Below are 17,751 nucleotides of genomic sequence, written 5' to 3'. Positions count from 1 at the left end.
CTCATGTTATTTTGGGTGGATCTGGCATCAGCAGCAAAAGGACCTGTATTTGTTTTCAACTCCCACTAAAACACCTTTCAGATTGTGTCCTATACCCTTACAATACTAAGCGTATGCCTGGACCACTCCCAGGTACCTGTAACACAGCCCTCCCACAAGCAGTCAGGATATGGACTTTCCTGAACGAGGTGACAGGATCTCTTGTGCCCCTGCAGGAGCCATCTTCTTTTGTGATTGATTGACCTTAAGGTCCCATACCCATTACAGATTGTCTTCAGTGGGACCCTGCTAACTCAGAGGGCTGAAGGCTAGCTCTACCAGTCTCCAGGTCAGTGCACACTTGGTGTTGATATCTACAATAACACTTGTAACAAATATTCCTGTCCCAAACATAGACTTTGGGAGAATATCCTCTGGCACCTATGCAAGGGAGCTGGGTATCTACTCTCCTGCTATGGCCATTTGAAACATGAGGCCATCCTCTCTAATCTAACATGTATAATTTCACTCCTTGCTGCTGAGACCTCTCCCGCCCTCTCTGATATTCAAAAGTCACTGAGCTCTTTAACTAATGTGGTTCGACATAATTGTATCGCTCTTGATTATCTCCTTGCCTCTCACAGATGCTGTGCTGCAGCCAACATACCTTGCTGCATATATATTAACAACGCCTCTAAAGGGGAATTCCGTAGTGACTTGGGATGCAAAATCTCCAATCCATCTTGAGCTCCTCTTCCTCGGGATCTTCCTGGAGCTCTTGATTTCTCTCTCTGCCGAGTGTCTTGGTTGTTCCACTTATAATTGTTCTTACTTCTCTTTGGTCCTTGCAATTTAAACTTGTCAAATTTGTCTCCTGTAAGATTCAAGCAACTGGTCTACAGCTAGTGACCTCGGCCGAACATCAGTCTCTATCTGATTGCCCATACTGCTTGGATGCTACTTCAATTGAGTTTCATCTGCAGGATATTCCCTCTCTGGATGGGATGGATAGATAGGATTGGTGGGGAGACTGCTACACTCAAGTCTGAAGAGGTTCCAGAATTTGCCCAATTTGCCCAAAGAATCTGGACCTCAAAAATTTGAGGGTAAAATATGATGCAGAGAATCACGGGAACAGGGAATATTGAAATTAATTGGAAATGAAATTTGTTAAATTTTTTGCTTGTATTGGCAAAATCTTGTTTCTTCTATCACTCTGTTAAAACATTCCACCTTGACCTCCACTCTGACCTTGGCCGTGTTCTCATTGGTAAAGTAAGCTAGATTAGGCTGGTGCAGAAACATCATCTTGAGAGCACCCAGGTTAGAATCAGAGACCCTTGACCTCTCCCCCAAAAGGTAAACTGTCCAATACAGGACTTGGACAACTCTCAAGACATTGCCCCTTCCCATGGACCCTGAGAGGGCATTTAAGGAGATGCTGGTTGGTGCTCTGCCCTGTTTCCTTTTGGACTTCTGGCCTGCCCAAAATCAGTCTTTTTAACTTCTCTCTCACTTTATTGGTGTTGTAACAACTTCTTTTTTTCTTTTTCTTTTTAATTTTTGCAAGGCAATAGGGTTAAGTGACTTGCCCAAGGCCACACACCTAGGTAATTATTAAGTGTCTGAGACTGGATTTGAACTCAGGTATTCCTGACTCCAGGGCCAGTGTTCTATCTACTGTGCCACCTAGCCACCCCTGTAACAACTTCTTAATAAATCTCTTCTCTTTTAGACCTGCATTTTTGGGTCAAATAGTGATTCTTCACAGAATCAGGGAAGCTCAGCAAAAGTAGCCTTTGGAACCTCCAATCTACCCCCATTTCCATTTGTCTTACTGCTTTTGGGTCCATTTCAATAGGAGGACATGGGCTTTGTCATAATATTTCCCATGATCCCTAAGGAAGAGTTGGAGAACAACACCAAAAACCAATTAGATGATTTCGATTACATTAAGTTAAAAAGCTATTGCACAGATAAAACCACTGTAACCAAGATCAAAAGAAATGGAGTAAATTGGGAAACAATCTTTACAACTGATGATTCTGACAAAGGACTCATTTCTAAAATATACAGAGAACTGAGTCCTATTTTTAAAACAAAAAGCCATTCCTCAATTGACAAATGGTCAAAAGATATGCAAAGGCAATTTACAGATGAGGAGATCAAAGCAATCCATAGCCATATGAAAAAATGCTCCAAATCTTTAATTCTTAGAGAAAGGCAAATTAAAGCTTCTCTGAGGCACCACCTCACACCTCTCAGATTGGCCAATATGACCAGGAAGGATAATGATCATTGATGGAAGGGTTGTGAGAAATCTGGGACACTAATACATTGTTGGTGGAGCTGTGAACTCATCCAACCTTTCTGGAGAACTATTTGGAACTACATCCAAAGGCCAACAAAAATGTGCATACCCTTTGACCCAGCAATACCACTACTGGGTCTATATCCTGAAGAGATGAAGAAAAGAGTAAAAATATTACTTGTACGAAAATATTTATAGCAGCCCTGTTTGTGGTGGCAAAGAATTGGAAATCAAGTAAATGTCCTTCAACTGGGGAATGGCTTAGCAAACTGTGGTCTATGTATGTCATGGGATACTATTGTTCTATTAGAAACAAAGAGGGACAGGATTTCAGGGAAGCCTGGAGGGATTTGCATGAACTGATGCTGAGTGAGATGAGCAGAGCCAGAAAAACACTGTACACCCTAACAGCAACATGAGAGTGATGATCAACCTTAAAGGACTTGCTCATTCCATCAGTGCAACAATCGGGAGCAATTTTGGGCTGTCTGCAAAGGAGAATGCCATCTGTATGCAGTTAAGGTGCTGTGGAGTTTGAACAAAGTTCAAGGACTATTCCGTTTAATTTAGGGAAAAAACAGATATCTTATTGTCTTATCTTGTTACCTCTTAGATTCTTGTCTCTTCTCTAAGAATGTGATTTCTCTCTCATCACACCCAGTTTGGATCAAGGTACAACATGGACACAAAGTAACGACTAGCAGATTGCTTTCCATGGGAGGGTAGGGGGAGGGAAGTAAGACTGGGGGGGGGGGGGGGGGAATTGTAAAACTCAAATAATATCTTTAATAAAAATTAATTAAAAAAAAGAAAATGGTGTGCTGGGCCGTAGCTAGGTGGTGTAGTGGACAGAGCACCAGCCCGGGAGTCAGGACTAGCTGAGGTCAAATCCGGCCTCAGACCCTTCCAAATGACCTAGCTGTGCGGCCTTGGGCAAGCCACTTAACCCCATTGCCTTGCCGAAACTAAAAAAAAAAAAAAAAATGTGCTGTTGCGTGGACTCTGCCCCCACCACCACAGGGATTAGAGTTGTTGCTGCCCCCTCCCCAGAGAGTTTCTCATGAACTGAAACCCTGGGGGCGGCTGGGGGTTTGGGGAGCCTCAGCAGAGCAGCACACATCCCTTTCTGGGAGGGTGAGGTCCTCAATCTGGCCCCCTGTGCCCCCCGCCCCCCACCGCACCCATCTCAGCTTTTCCCGGGCCCTCAAAGTCTATAGGCTACAGTTTGGCTACATTTCTAGACAATGCGGACCAACCCGCAGGAGCCCCACCCCCTGTCTGGGGAGGGCCAGGGCTGCAGGGTCTTGTGCTTGGCTTGCCTCAGGCAGAGTCCACAGACAGCTAGCAGCAGCGTCCAGGCACCAGCCAGGCCCCGGGTCCTCTGGCCCTCACAAGACGTCCGGCTCCCCGAGCGTCCAGTCGGCTTCCAGTCGCCCAGCCGGGCCCGGTCCGGTGCGGCCGAGGGTCCAGCCGACACGCCAGTCTAGCCGGCCAACTGGACTCCCAGCTCTCCGGTCCCGGAGCCAGCGTTCCGGCCTTGCTGCCAGGGCTCCAGAGGTCCAGGCGTCCTGCCGTCCGGCCAGTGGCCCGGCCAGCCTGCAGCCGCCTCCCTGCCCTGGTCCGGCAGCAGAAGCCGTGCAGAGTTGCCTCAGGAACTGTGCTCCCCGTGGCACGTTGCCAGCCTAGGAGGGTGGTCCTGGACCGGCTTCTTGTCCTCAATGAGGAACCCGCCCTGACCTTCTGTGAGAGGAAGATCCGCAGGGGTGAGTGCATCTTGGGGAATGTGCAGAACCGGCAGATAATGTACCTGGTCCGGTACACGATTGAGAATACCTGCGACACGCTGTCCCAGAGCGTGGCTAGGAGCTATGGCGAGCCCGAGGGGTCCCAGGCATCCCCCATGCCGGAACCCGGCCCTAGCAGCACCCTGTCCGGGTGCAGCTACTTTGATTACAGTAGCAACAGCAGGGACCTGGACCTAGCCGAGCCCGGGGAGGTTTTCGACTGGAGCTACTGCAGCTGGTTCCCGGGCCCAGGTGCAGAGGAAGCCAGCACCAGCACCAGCACCAGCACCAGCACCAAGGTGCTCTCTTCGGAGCCTCGCTGCCCAGCAGCTCCTGAATCGGTGTATATGTGGCTTCAGGAGGGTCAGGTCCTCCGCTACATCACCATGCACCGGCAGAAGGATAGTGATACCGCCCTCCAAGCTGGCTGCCAAGGGGCTGCTATGGGGGAGTTCCTGGGCGCTAGCGCCCAGGGTGGCCAAGGGGAAGCTCCCTCTTCTGGGGCTGCAGAAGTGCAGGGGCCCAGAAAATACAAGCAAAAATGCAGGTCTTATGGTTCCAGATGGCAATGGGGAACTTCCAAAGAGCCTGAACACAGGTGCCTCGGTAAGCTCAATGAAGTCCAGATCCACTTACCCAAGGCCCTGAAGCTTCTGCTCCTGCAAGACTGCAAGCAGGTGACTGTAAATAAGAAGCTTTTCACCCTGCCTGCCAAGAAGCCAGTGAGTACCATCTTGGCAGAATATGTTGCCGCTCAGCAAAATTGCACCCCTACCTTGGAGGCCTACGCCGTTGCCGACGTGGTGGCCACCCTCCAAGAGTTCTTTGACATGGTACTGGGCTCTCAGCTCCTCTACCAGGTGGAGAAGCTGCAGCACCGGAAGATCCAGGCCCGCTATGCCCAGGCCCCCATATCTGACATCCACGGGGGTGCCCACCTGCTGCGCCTCTTCCCACAGCTGGGGCCCATGCTTGCCTGCGCTCCCCTGAGCGGTGACAGTCTGCAGATGCTGCTCAACCCTTTGCACGATTTCCTGAAATATTTTGCCAGCGACCCTGCTCTGCTGTTTCAGGCCTCCACTGAGCACGGAGCTAATTGATTCTTCCAAGAGCAGGCAGAAAGGAAACTGAAACCTTGGCAATCTCTGCCAATCGGTGGTGGGGCGGCAGCTTATTGGCCTGGATGTGACAAAGAAGATTCCTTTTGGCCTGATGCTTGTTTGTTCTGGGTCCTTGTTTTCCTCTCAGTTTCCTGTTGACTGCTTCCCCTGAAGAAAGCCCTTTTTGACTCGACCCAAAGGTTGGCTCCTAGTTTGTGGGGTGGGTGACCTGGCCAGTTGGGATCCACATCAGCAACTGGCTTCTGGCTGCTCAGCGGGCTTCCACCTCTGCCCCTGTGTTAATGCTCACTGACTCAAGACCATCATTGGTTGGGAGGGCCTGGGAGAGGCGATATATGTAGGGCCCAGTCATCCTAATCTTCTTGAAACGTGACTTCTCTGTTTCCCCACAAGGGGTTGCATTGCACACGGCCAGTTCCGGAACCAGGGTTGGGCTGTTTTCTGTGGTGATCGGGATAGGGATTTTGGTGCTAAGATAGACATACTCTCGTTTTTTGTTTTTTTGTTGTTGTTGTTGTTTTTTGGGGGCTTTTTGCAAGGCAGACAGGGTTAAATGGCTTGCCCAAGGCTACACAGCTAGGCAATTATTAAGTGCCTGAGGTGGGATTTGAACTCAGGTACTCCAGACTGTAGAGCCATACTCTAGCCACTGTGCCACCTAGCTGAGCCTATGCTGTATAACTTCTAAATAGACATGTCTTGTTTTATTAAGCTCCACAGACAATACATTTTTTACAAACTGAAGGTTTATGGCATCCTTATGTCAAGCAATAGTATTGTACCATTTTTCCAATAGCATATGCTTTTATGGTGTTTTTTGTCACATTTTGGTAATTCTTAGTTTCAGATTTTTTTAAAATATTTTATTTGAGTTTTACAATTTTTCCCCAATCTTACTTCCCACCCTCCACCCCCACCCACCCATGGAAAGCAATCTGTCAGTCTTTACTTTGTTTCCATGTTGTACATTAATCGAAATTGAGTGTGATGGGAGAGAAATCATATCCTTAAGGAAGAAACAAAAAAGTATAAGAGATAACAAGATCAGACCAGACAAAAAGGTGTCTGGTTTTTTGTTTTTTTTTTTTGTAAATTAAAGGTAAGAGTCCTTGAACTTTGTTCAAACTCCACGGTTCTGTATCTGGATACAGATGGCATTCTCTATTGCAGACAGCCCAAAATTGTTCCTGATTGTTGCACTGATGGAATGAGCAAGTCCATCAAGGTTGATCATCAAACCCTTGTTGCTGTTAGGGTGTAGTGTTTTTCTGGTTCTGCTTCTCTCACTCAGCATCAGTTCATGCAAATCCCTCCAGGCTTCCCTGAGTTACTATCCCTCCTGGTTTCTAATAGAATAATAGTGTCCATGGCATACATAGACCATAGTTTGGCAAGCCATTCCCCAATTGAAGGACATTCACTTAATTTTCAATTTTTTGCTACCATAAACAGGGCCGCTATGAATATTTGTGTACAAGTGATGTTTTTACCCTTTTTCATTATCTCTTCAGGGTATAGACCCAGTAGTGGCATTGCTGGGTCAAAGGGTATGCACATTTTTGTTGCCCTTTGGGTGTAGTTCCAAATTACTCTCCAGAAGGGTTGGATGAGTTCACAGCTTCACCAAGAGTGTAATAGTGTCCCAAATTTCCTACATCCCTTCCAACAATTATCATTATTTTTTCTGGTCATATTGGTCAATCTGAGAGATGTGAGGTGATACCTCAGAGAAGCTTTAATTTGCCTTTCTCTAATAAGTCATGATTTAGAGCAATCTTTCATGTGACTACAGATTGCTTTGATCTCCTCATGTGTAAATTGCCTTTGCATATCCTTTGTCCATTTGTCAATTGGGGAATGGCTTTTATATAAAAACGACTCAGTTCTCTGTATACTTTAGAAATGAGTCCTTTGTCAGAAACATTAGTTGTGAAGATTGTTTCCCAATTTACTCCATTTCTTTTGATCTTGGTTACAGTGGTTTTGTCTGTGCAAAAGCTTTTTAATTTAATGTAATCGAAATCATCTAGATTGGTTTTGGTGATGTTCTCCATCTGTCCTGGACAAATTTCTTGCACCCCATGGTGAGTCCTTGCTAACTCAGAGGGCCCAATGCCGGCTGGAGGTCAGGGTCCCATTCCTGAGGGATGGAAAGAGTCGAAGTGCTAATGGAAAGGGTCGTGAAACAAAGGGGAGAGCAAGGCGAGCAAAGGAAGGCAGGTAGGCCAGGCAGCTAGGCTCGCAGGGGGCGTGGGGAAAGGGCTTCGTCTGAGGCTTCATTCCGGGGACACCCGGGGCAAGTCGGTGACCTCGGTTTCCTACCGCCTCACTTGAGATTGGCACCCACCCACTCCAATAAAACAAAGAGGGATGGCCGGAGAATAGGGGCAATTCAGGGGATGGGTGAATGTAGGGGGGCTGATTTCCAGCGCCCCTGGGGCCGGGAGATGCCTAGAAGGAGGGGCTTGTGGTAGTAACATGCCACCTTAAAGGCTGCCTGGGCGGAGGCGCTGTTGGGCTGTACCACTGATTCGGCCTTTCCTGGCACCGGCGTATCGGGCCGGCCTCGGGCCTTCCCTCTACGACTTCCGAGGCCAGGCCCGGGGTGAGGCTGGAGTGGAGTGAGCTGCGGGCTGATCGGGCCGTTCTCCTACCCGCGTCTCTCGGCCTTCTCGTGTCTCGGAGTTTCCTCTGAGGCGCCGCCCCAGCCGCGGCGACCCGGAAGCAGGGACTGCGCGGGAAGCGGCTGGGCCGCCCCTCGACCGCTCGGCCGGTCCTCTCCGGGACTCGACCAATCGGACGCCGAGTTTCGCCCCGTGCGCCGCCCTGGTTGGTTGCCGATGCCGCGGCCTCCCGACCGGAAGGCCCGCCCCCCTCCTTCCTCCCGGGCCCGTTCGGAGTCTCCTAGTTCCTGGCCGGTGGAGCCGAGCAGGCGCCGGAGGGCGGGCCGGGGGCGGGCCCGGCTCCGTGGGCGGGCCCGGCCGGGGCGGGGCGGGCCGGGCCGGGCGCTAGGCAGCTCCGGAGCCCAAGACGCGGGGCGGCTTGGCGCGGGGCAGGGGGGGGCGGGGTGCCTCACTCGGCTCGGCTCGGCTGCGCCCTCCGGCCGCCGCCCGGAGCCTCTGCCAGGATCTCAGGTGAGAGTGCGGCGCCAGGCGGCCGGCCCGGCCTCAGAGGCCTTGGCCTCGCCATCCTCCGCCCCGCGGCCGAGGCCGTGCCTCGGCTTCCCCGGGCGGGCTCTGCGCTGGCCGGGCCCTCCTTCCCCCCCATCCCGGGGGCAGTCGCGCTGCGGTGCCCCCCCCCGGCGGCGCCCCCTGTCGGTTCCCCTGTGCCAGGGCCTCCGAGCAAGCCTGGGTCTGGCTCCCCCAGCTAGGTGCCCCGCTAGGTGGCCCCCTGAGTGGCCCCCTGGGCAGTGACTGGGCATAGGCTCCGGGCAGGGCTGGTGCCCGTGCCCACTGCGCGCAATCAGGCGAAAAGGGGTGCGCGCTGGCCAGCCCCCAGGGCTTTGGCTTGGCCCTTGCTGCGCCCGCTCTCCTTCTCGTCTTCCCACATCCACCCCTCAGGGATCCAAAGTTTCCTCTCCAAGCCCGGTGATATGGGGGGGGGGGTGGCACATCTCCTTCGTGGTCTTGAGAAACCTCCAAAGAAAACCACTTCCCTTCCTACTCGTCTTCTGGCTCCTCGGGGGAAACTTCTTCCGGCTTAACTGCCACCCCCTGCCCTTAACCTGCTGCCCAGGATCCCTTGGGTCAAGTACTCCTCAAGTCACCTGGCTCGGCCTTCTCTCCTGAAATGCAGCCCTAAGGTAAAAGGACCTGAAGCTTGGTGGGGAGGGGTGTGGAACCTCATGATTCTTGTCTTTTGTCTCCTTCTGCCACTGGGCCAATTGTGCAAGAGGGATGTGTCTATTTCAAAACTGTGGCCTTGCCCTGTTTCACCATCTGGGCCAGAGAAAATTAATGAGGCCACCCCGCTGTGATCAGCCTACTATTAACACACCTTTTGCCCCTTTATTGCATCATTCCCTTTCTTCTAGTTCTTTCTGATGGGGTTATAGTATGGAAAAGATAAATGAAGTTCAAATCTCCCTCTGCAGTTTCTGGACTTGCCACATTTTGTTGGAGAAGGGGGTCCTATGGGAGCCCCGGGGGCAATGACCCATCCCAGGTATTCCATGTCTACTTTTGCCCAGCAAAATGCTAAAAACAAGGTCAGAGGTTCTGGGTTCAAGTGCAAGCCTGTCAGAAGGCACTACCTGTCTTAATCCTTTTTACCATGCATACCTTTTCACCTACTAATATCACGACTCGATTTGCATCCAAAAAGAAAAGAAAAAGACCTATATACAAGAATAGTTAGAGCAGCTCTTGTCTGCTGGCAAACATTTGACCATAAAAGGGATGCCCATCGATTGGCAAATGGCGGAACAAAATGAGGTATGTGAGGATGATGAAATATTCTTTTCCTATGATGAGTAGAAGGGTTCTCAGAAAATCCTAGAAAGACTTACATGAGTTGATGCAAAGTAATAGCAATATTGCAAAATGATCAGTTGTGAATGACTTCACTTTTCTCAGCAATACAGTGATCCAAAACAACTCTGAAGAACTTATGATGAGGGCAGCTAGGTGGCACAGTGAATACAGCACCAGCCCTGGAGTCAGGAGTACCTGAGTTCAAATCCTGTCTCAGACACTTAATAATTACCTAGCTGTGTGGCCTTGGGCAAGCCACTTAACCCCATTTGCCTTGCAAAAAGAAAAATGCTCTCCATCCCCAGATAAAGAACTGATGTGGGTGTCTGAAAACAGACTTTTTTGTTAGTTTATTTTTCTTGAAGGGTTTTTTTCTTTGACAGTGTGACTATTTTAGAAATGTTTTGCAGGACCACACATGCATAACCTATATGAGATTGCTTGGCAGGGAGAATTTGGAACTCAAAGTATTAAAAATGAACATTGAAAATTGTTTTTGCATGTAACTGGAAAAAATGGAATATTTAAAAACATATAAAGTAAGTTTACTGGCAAAAAAAAGGATAAATCCTTTTTATATTCTGCTCATCATTTTCTCCCCTGTAAATTGGAGGTGAAGGCAGGGATTGCAATGGATAGCTTTTTTTTGGTTCTTTTTATTTAAAATTTTTAATTTTTTTTAAACATTTTATAAAAAGTTTGAGTTTCAAATTCTCTCCTTCCCTTTCATCCCCCCCACTGAAAACGCAAGCAATATATTAAATATACCAATGTATATCAATTATATCAATATATATCAGTGAAATCATGCAAAAACATTAGGAAAAAATAAAACAATACTTCAAAGTTCATTCATTCTTTTTCTGGAAGTGGATATTTTTCATCATGAGTCCTCGGAAATGGTCTTAAATCATTGCATTTGTCTAGATTCCCTTAGTCTTTCATAGTCGGTCATTATTGCAATATTGTTAAAGATCTCCTGCTTCTGCTGACTTGATTTATATCAGTTCACATATTTTTCTAAAACCACCCCCTCTTTGTCATTTCTTATACAATAACAGATTGTTCTCCATCCCAGTTATATACTACAACTTGTTTGCCCAATTGATGGGCATCCCCCAAATTCTTAACTCTTTGTCACTTCAAAAAGTTACACTAAGTATTTTTTTACTTATAAATTCTTTTCCCTTTTTCTTTGACCTTAGTGTACAGACCTAGTGATATTGCTCAGTGTACAGTTTTATAGCCCTTTTGGCAAAATCCAAATTTATTCTCTGGAATGAATGAACCAGTTCACAACTCCACAACAGTTCATTTTACTGTACCCATTTTCCCTTATCCCTTCCAGCATTTGAAATTTCTGTTAAGTATGAGATGGTACCTCAGAGTTGATTTAATTTACCTTTCACCAAATTAGTAGTGATTTTTTTCATGTGATTCTAGCTAGCTTTGATGTATTCTTCTGAAAACTGTTCTTATTCCTTGACAATTTTTTTAATTGGGCAAAGGTTCTTATTTTTATAAATTTGATCCAGTTCCCTATATATTTGAGAACAGGCCTTTATCACAGAAACTTTCTGTAAAAATGTCTTCATTGGCTATGGTACCTTTTATCAAAATGTAATTTCCTTCATTATCTTTTAAATTTGGTCTAATTTTGCTTTTGCTTTGTCTGATATGATTACTACCCCTGCCTTTCATTATATAAGCTGAAGCATAGTAGAGTCTATTTCATCTCTGTATGTTAATTCTAAACGTGTCTTTTTGTTTCAAGTGTGTTTCTTGTAATAACATTGTTGGATTCTGGTTTCTAATCCATTCTTCTTTCTGTCTGCTTTATGGGTGAGCTCCTCATCCACATTCACAGTTGGGAATTACTATGTCCCTCTCTCCATCTACCATTCTCTCTCTTTTTATCTTCTCCCCCCCTCAAAAGTCTATTTTGTTTCTAATCTCCCACAATCTGCCTTTGCATTTATAATCCCCCCCCATTTCTCTTTTATCCCTTTCTACTCCTATTAACCTGTTGGGTAATATAGATTTCTGTACCCAACCTGAGGGGTGTGTGTGTCTGTGTGTGTGTAGGTGTGTCTTCTTCCCTCTTTGAACCAATTATGATGAGAGCAAGATTTGCCCCCTACCATTTTCCCCTCCGCTGTAAAAGCTCTACCTTGTGTACCTCTTTTATGTGAGGTGATTTCTCCCACTCTACCTCTCCCTTACCCCTTCTCCCAGTACATCCATTTTTCTCATCCCATCTTTTTTTTTGATCATCTCATCATAATCCTCTCACAACTGTGCTCTCTAACTTTCCTAATAATGATAAAGTTCTTAGGAATTATACTCACTATCCTTCCATAGGAATGTAACTTTATTAAGTCTCATGATTTCCCTTTCATGTTTTTCTCTTCAGTCCTGTTTGAATGTCAGATTTTCTGTTTAACTCTGATCTTTTTTTCAGAAATGCTTCAAAGTCCTCTATTTCATTAAATTTTCATTTTTCCCCAAAGGTGCATACTCAAATTTACTGGGTAATCTCAGTTCCTTTGCCTTCTGGAATATCATCTTCCAAGTCCTCCATCCCATTAATGTGGAAGCCTCTAAATCTTGTGTGATTCTGACTGTGCCTCCTTGATATTTGAGTTATTTGTTTCTGCTTGCAGTATTTTCTCCAAAGTCACTCTGGACTTTGACTCTAATATAATTCCTTGGAATTTTCATTTTGGGATTGCTTTCATAGATTTCTTTCAATTTCTAGTTTATTCTCTGAATTTAAGGCAGCTAGGTGGCGCAATGGATAAAGCCCTGGCCTTGGAGTTAGGAGGACAGGAGTTTGAATCTAAAATCTAGTCATTGCTCTTCTGAGCTGTACTCTGGTCTTTACTCGGGGAAAGTGCCCTTTTCTCCTACAGCCCTAGGTACTAGCATTCCTGTCTGCCCTACAACTGTGCCCAGCATTTCTATTCCCTTCTGACTGATCCCCAGCTCTCCTTTCCTCCTTTGAACTTTGTATGGGCATTAGAATTGCCAATCAGCTGCACCCAGTGCCAGCAAAGGGTCCCCTGTAATCCTGACCAATTGTCTGTCTGGCTCTGGGCTGTGAGCTCCCATGTTGCTAGTGCTGGGGCTGCCTCCAAGGCACACCCTGTATGTTGCAGATTCATACTGTCTAGGCTGACTCCCACCTTGGTATATCACAGACCTTTCTTGCTAAGTTGTCTTAAGATAGAAAAATATCTCATCTTGACCTTTTGATGGCTCTGCCGCTCTAAAACTTGATTTGACATTTTAAAGTTATCTGGAAGGAAACGTTTGGGAGAGTTTGCTGCCTCTAATTTGCCATTTTGACTCCATCCATAAATGGATAGCTCTTTAGAAATTGGTATTAAAGCTGTTAATTTTTACTTCACTTGCTTCTTCAAATGTGCCCATACCAACATCATGATAATGCATAGCCCTTCCATACCCATGAAAAGAGAGGTTTGTTTTCTCATCTCTTCTGCATATAGATGATCTCTTTAGGTTCTTATTTGATCTAATGTCTTTGATCCTAGGAAGGAAAAACTGGCTATCTGGAAGGCAGAAACCCAGGTATCAGAAATAGTTTGAGATAGTTTGAACCCTGTGAGCTCAAGAACCCGATGAATAAATCCAAGTGTCAAAAGGGTGCTGTCACCAACATACCTGACTTGATAGGAAAGCTTTTCGAAGCCCTACTTCCCCAAGTCCCCAGAGTCATGTCATATGAATAGCTGCTTGCCATTTTCAGGTTCTCATCATTTAACAGAACTGCTGAGGCAAAGGAATAAGAAACTCTTCCTTTTCTTGGGCTGGCAATTGGGGTGAGTAATGTGACAACAACCTAAGGACCTGGGCTTATCTTTTTGCCCCAGCCCAAATTTAAGGCTTTTAGATCTTCAAGGGAGCCACCACTTTCTTTTTTTTTTACAAGGCAAATGGGGTTAAGTGATTTGCCCAAGGCCACACAGCTAGGTAATTATTAAGTGTCTGAGACCAGATTTGAACCCAGGTACTCCTGACTCCAAAGTCGGTGCTTTATCCACTACGCCACCTAGCCGCCCCGAACCACCACTTTCTAATCCCAGCAGAGAAGTACATGGCCAGAGTGGGTATGTCATGTATGAATTTGACCAGTATGAATTTTAGCATGCATCATGACCAAGGTCCAAAATGCACAGATTTAACGTTGGAAGGAACCATAAAAGTCGTCTGGTCCAACCACCTTCTTTACACATGAAGAAACTGTCACAGATCACTTTAGTCATTTACATAGGCAATAAGCATAGACTAGAAACCTCAGTGGCTCCCTGTGGTCGAGTTAGAGTTTGGGCTAGGCTTCAGTTTGGCATTCCAGACCTTCTGTAATCCATGTCCAACTTTCCAGTTTTGTCTGCCACCATTTCTCCAACATGCGTTCTAGCCCCTGGTTAGACTGATCTTTCCATCCCCCTTCATTGTTATCATGTCACACAGCTATTAAGTACAGTTTAGCACAGTACCCTAGGTCCAGAAGAAAAAGGATGGTGATGATGACTACTGGTCTTCCCTAGGCAAAGGGGGGAGGGGAGGACACTTCCTTCTCTCTGCCCTGGGCCCGGGGGCACGGCCATCAGAATGACACCAGAGCATTCTGAAGTCAGAACTGTCTTCTCAAACTCTAGCAATAGGATCCTGTGGCTGAAAATGATGATGCCCTCCTTGAGGTTGGGGAGGGGGATAGAATAAAGAAGCCGACAAGGTGGGGAAATGGCCTAAGAGAATGGTCTGAGTCCCAGATGTAACTCCTCTGGATTGGGAGTGGGATAGCTGCTACCCACTCAGTTCCGAGGGTTCAGTGGCACTGTTCTCAAAGGTCTGGAAGCTGATATCTACAATGAAAGAAGCTTCCCCAGCCTGGTCCTCTTCCATGGTACTACAACCCAGGCTCCCTGCCATTCTCACATTTATCCATCTCTTCTCTCCCTAGGCAGGAAATTATCCACTGCCACAGAGCCATCCAGGAACCAACCAATGGTATTGGTGAGGAGACACTGCTGAGCCCCACGGGACTGAGTTGACCCTCCCTTCTCTCCCCACCCATGTCCTTGAGCGGAAATGGCATTAGGCAGCAGGAATGACAGAAGCAGGGAAAGCACTGGCATTGGATGGGATCACATCTGCTCATCTCCTGTACACATGCTCTGGTGTGCCATCTTACTTGCCAGCCTACTCTGGGGGGCTCAAGGAGACCCAGACTCCAAGACCCCATCCCCAAGCAGCAGCTATCTAAGCATTGGGGAAGACTCGGTCATGGAATTTGAGTTCCCTGAGAAAACCAAAGGGATCATTGTGATCTCCAGTTGTTACCCAGGCCAGAACAACAGGACAGCATTTGGGCCTATGCTGAGTGTCACCTCTCTGGACACAGAAGTACTAAGTATTGAGAATGTCACTGCTCCAAGCTGGGATAATAGCCACTTTGTGGTGAACATCCAATCTGGCCTGGCAGGACTGGCGCCACTGCACATTCAACTCCTCGACTTCCAGAAGGTCCCCCCTATGTTGATCGAGGAGCGGCAAGATTTTCTCATTAAAGTATCTCCCGTGGAAGATGATGCTGCTGCCCACCAGGGTGGATTAGGTCGCTTCTCTGAGAGCCCAGTGCTCTACATGTTACTTCCATTCGTCTTTGTCAACAAGTGTGCATTTGGCTGTAAGGTGGAGCTAGAGGGCTTGAAAGGGTTGGTGAAGAGCCCCCACCCTGTGCTGCTGGGTATCGTGGGTCAGTTCCTACTTATGCCCCTCTACGGTTTTTTGATGGCCAAGGTCTTCACTCTGCCCAAGGCCTTGGCCCTGGGACTCATCATCACCTGTTCCACACCAGGTGGGGGAGGAAGCTACCTTTTTAGTCTGCTCCTTGGAGGAGATGTGACTCTGGCCATCTCCATGACACTGATCTCCACAGTGGCAGCCACCGGCTTCATGCCATTGTCCTCAGCTATCTATGGCCGCCTCCTCAGTGTCCACGAGACCCTGTACATTCCTTTCTCAAAGATCCTCCTGACCTTGCTCTTCATTGCCATCCCCATCTCCGCTGGCATGATAATCAAGTATAAAATGCCCAGGGTCTCCAGGATCCTGCTCAAGGTCATCAAGCCTTTTAGCATCATCCTAATCCTAGGGGGGCTCTTTCTGGCCTGCCGAATGGGGGCCTTCATCCTGGCTGACGTCAGGCTTCCGATTGTGCTCGCAGGGCTCACGGTGCCCCTGGCCGGCCTCCTAGTGGGCCATGCTCTTGCTGCTTGCCTCAAGCTTTCCATACCCCACCAGCGGACAGTCAGCTTTGAGGTGGGTGTACAGAACAGCCTGCTAGCCCTCGCTGTGCTTCAGTTGTCCTTCCGTCACCTGCAGGCTGATCAGGCCTCCCAGGCTCCCTTTATTGTGGCCCTCAGCAGCACCTCTGAGATGCTGGCCCTCGTCATCGGTCACTTAGCCTACAACAGCCTCTACTCTGTCACCTAAAGCTCCTCCCTCCCTCTTCCAGCCCTTATCAGGAGTTTTCAGATACCAAAGGCCTTCAGTCTCTATGCACTATGCCCCCAAAGTCTGGGCTTAATTTTTTTAACCAGTGTTTTTATACTCCTGCCAACCATGGCCTTCGGTGCCAAGGAAAAGGGGGCAGGCGGGTAGGAAGAAGAGCTCCATCAGGCAAATACATTGGAATAAAGAGAAAGAAGAAAGTTCCGGGCGATGACAATTTTTTCCTATTTTGCATTTGGGAGAGGATGAGGGGAGGGGAGGGAAGCCCAGGCATGGGGGGCAAGGGTGAGGTGACACACATTGGCTCACAACTGAAGTTTCCAGCACACAAACCTGGCCTTTTGGGGTCACCCAGAGTCCCAGGCTGGTTCATGTTCCACCACTTCTCACAGTTCACTGATTTGGTTCTACTTTATTTGACATATCCCAGGCCCAGCCATCTCCTCTAAAGGCAGTGTATGGGGCCCCCTCCCTGTGATAAAGGAAGCCCAATACCCCATGACTTTGCTGCCCTAAGGAAGGAAGGCTTTGATTTATTTTCAGAGTGAGTCGAGGCAGTTGGCATTGTCTTCATTACTTCTGTGTTTTCCTCGCATTCCTTATGGATGGAACAGTAGGGTCACCTGGTCATTTTTTAGGGTAAGGGCACCATAAACCCCACCTGCCCTGTCCTTCTCTTTTCTTCAGTAATTGTAAGGAGGTGGGGTAAGTAATTGGGGGGGGTTAAGAAGAGGTATAAAATGACAATTATCCAGCAGGGCAGGGTTGGACTATCCATGAGTGTCTGTGTCTGTGCGTGCACTTGTGTGTCTGTGTGGCTTTGTGTCCTACCTCTGGGACAGAGATGGTGGACATGAGCTGAACAATCAGCTGATGCCACTCCCAATAATTCCTTGAACCTTTTGTGCCAGAGTGGTTCATTGATGTAAGGTTTGGTGGTAGCAGATGGCATTCTGTGGAGTGGTGGGAGGGGATGGGGCTGCCTCTGCACAAAACTGGGATCCAAGCCCCCCTCTCCATCCCTGTGGTGTAGTGGGAACGTGGGCAGGTTCCTGGAATGAGATTACAACTGTGGTGGCCACAGTTGGCCCTCCTATTTCCACCACTCAGTCCAGTCCAGCCCATCCCAGCCCATCTGGAAGACTGGCTGGTTGTTCTTCCTTCAGTTTCTGACTGGAAGGGGAGTTGTGTTTTGCATCCATTTGTTCTTGTATTATTTGTTTTTAAACTCCAATTAAAGTTGTTTTCATTGGATTTTTCTGGCTTATGAGAGCTCATTGTATTTGAAATAAGCAAACCCCTTTGAACCTGATTGACTCAACCAATTTTAGACATAACCCACAATAATACTCACAGCAAGGGAGTGCTGAGGGGAAACATTAGTAACCGCAGCTGGGGAGACCTGCTTCGGCAGTACAGTCTCCAACTTGCTTGTCTTCTCAGGTGATTCAGTGAACAGTGTTAGGTTTGGGTCTTATCTCAGACACTAGCAATTTGAACCTGGGCAAAGTAACTTAAAATCTCTCTAGGCCTCAGTTTCCTCA

At 47.7% G+C, this 17,751-nt stretch overlaps 2 protein-coding genes across 5 annotated transcripts; both read left to right on the top strand.

Annotated features, from left to right (window-relative positions):
* Window positions 1-3,579: 3,579 nt before the first annotated feature.
* LOC141497992 (mortality factor 4-like protein 1) lies at window positions 3,580-5,175 on the top strand. Its single transcript, XM_074200898.1, has one exon. The coding sequence runs from the start codon at window positions 4,092-4,094 to the stop codon at window positions 5,172-5,174; it is 1,083 nt and encodes a 360-aa protein (XP_074056999.1). The 5' UTR covers window positions 3,580-4,091; the 3' UTR covers window position 5,175.
* Window positions 5,176-5,303: 128 nt separating this feature from the next.
* SLC10A3 (solute carrier family 10 member 3) lies at window positions 5,304-17,544 on the top strand. Of its 4 annotated transcripts, none has more exons than XM_074200897.1 (2): window positions 5,304-5,374; window positions 14,655-17,544. In XM_074200897.1, the coding sequence occupies exon 2, from the start codon at window positions 14,783-14,785 to the stop codon at window positions 16,187-16,189; it is 1,407 nt and encodes a 468-aa protein (XP_074056998.1). In that variant the 5' UTR covers window positions 5,304-5,374; window positions 14,655-14,782; the 3' UTR covers window positions 16,190-17,544. The 4 variants fall into 4 exon arrangements, with proteins under 4 accessions (XP_074056998.1, XP_074056994.1, XP_074056995.1 ...); XM_074200893.1 differs by lacking the exon at window positions 5,304-5,374 and adding an exon at window positions 8,231-8,329; XM_074200894.1 differs by lacking the exon at window positions 5,304-5,374 and adding an exon at window positions 8,590-8,997.
* Window positions 17,545-17,751: the final 207 nt, after the last annotated feature.

This window comes from Macrotis lagotis, chromosome X (assembly GCF_037893015.1).
Source record: "Macrotis lagotis isolate mMagLag1 chromosome X, bilby.v1.9.chrom.fasta, whole genome shotgun sequence".
NCBI classification, from domain to species: domain Eukaryota; kingdom Metazoa; phylum Chordata; class Mammalia; order Peramelemorphia; family Peramelidae; genus Macrotis; species Macrotis lagotis.
Note: the sequence above shows the minus strand (reverse complement) of the source record. Positions and strands in the feature narration are given on the sequence as shown.

Bases quoted from the DNA above. Each gene is read 5' to 3' on its own strand.
- LOC141497992 (XM_074200898.1), top strand. From the start codon at position 4,092: ATGTACCTGGTCCGGTACACGATTGAGAATACCTGCGACACGCTGTCC.
- SLC10A3 (XM_074200897.1), top strand. From the start codon at position 14,783: ATGGCATTAGGCAGCAGGAATGACAGAAGCAGGGAAAGCACTGGCATT.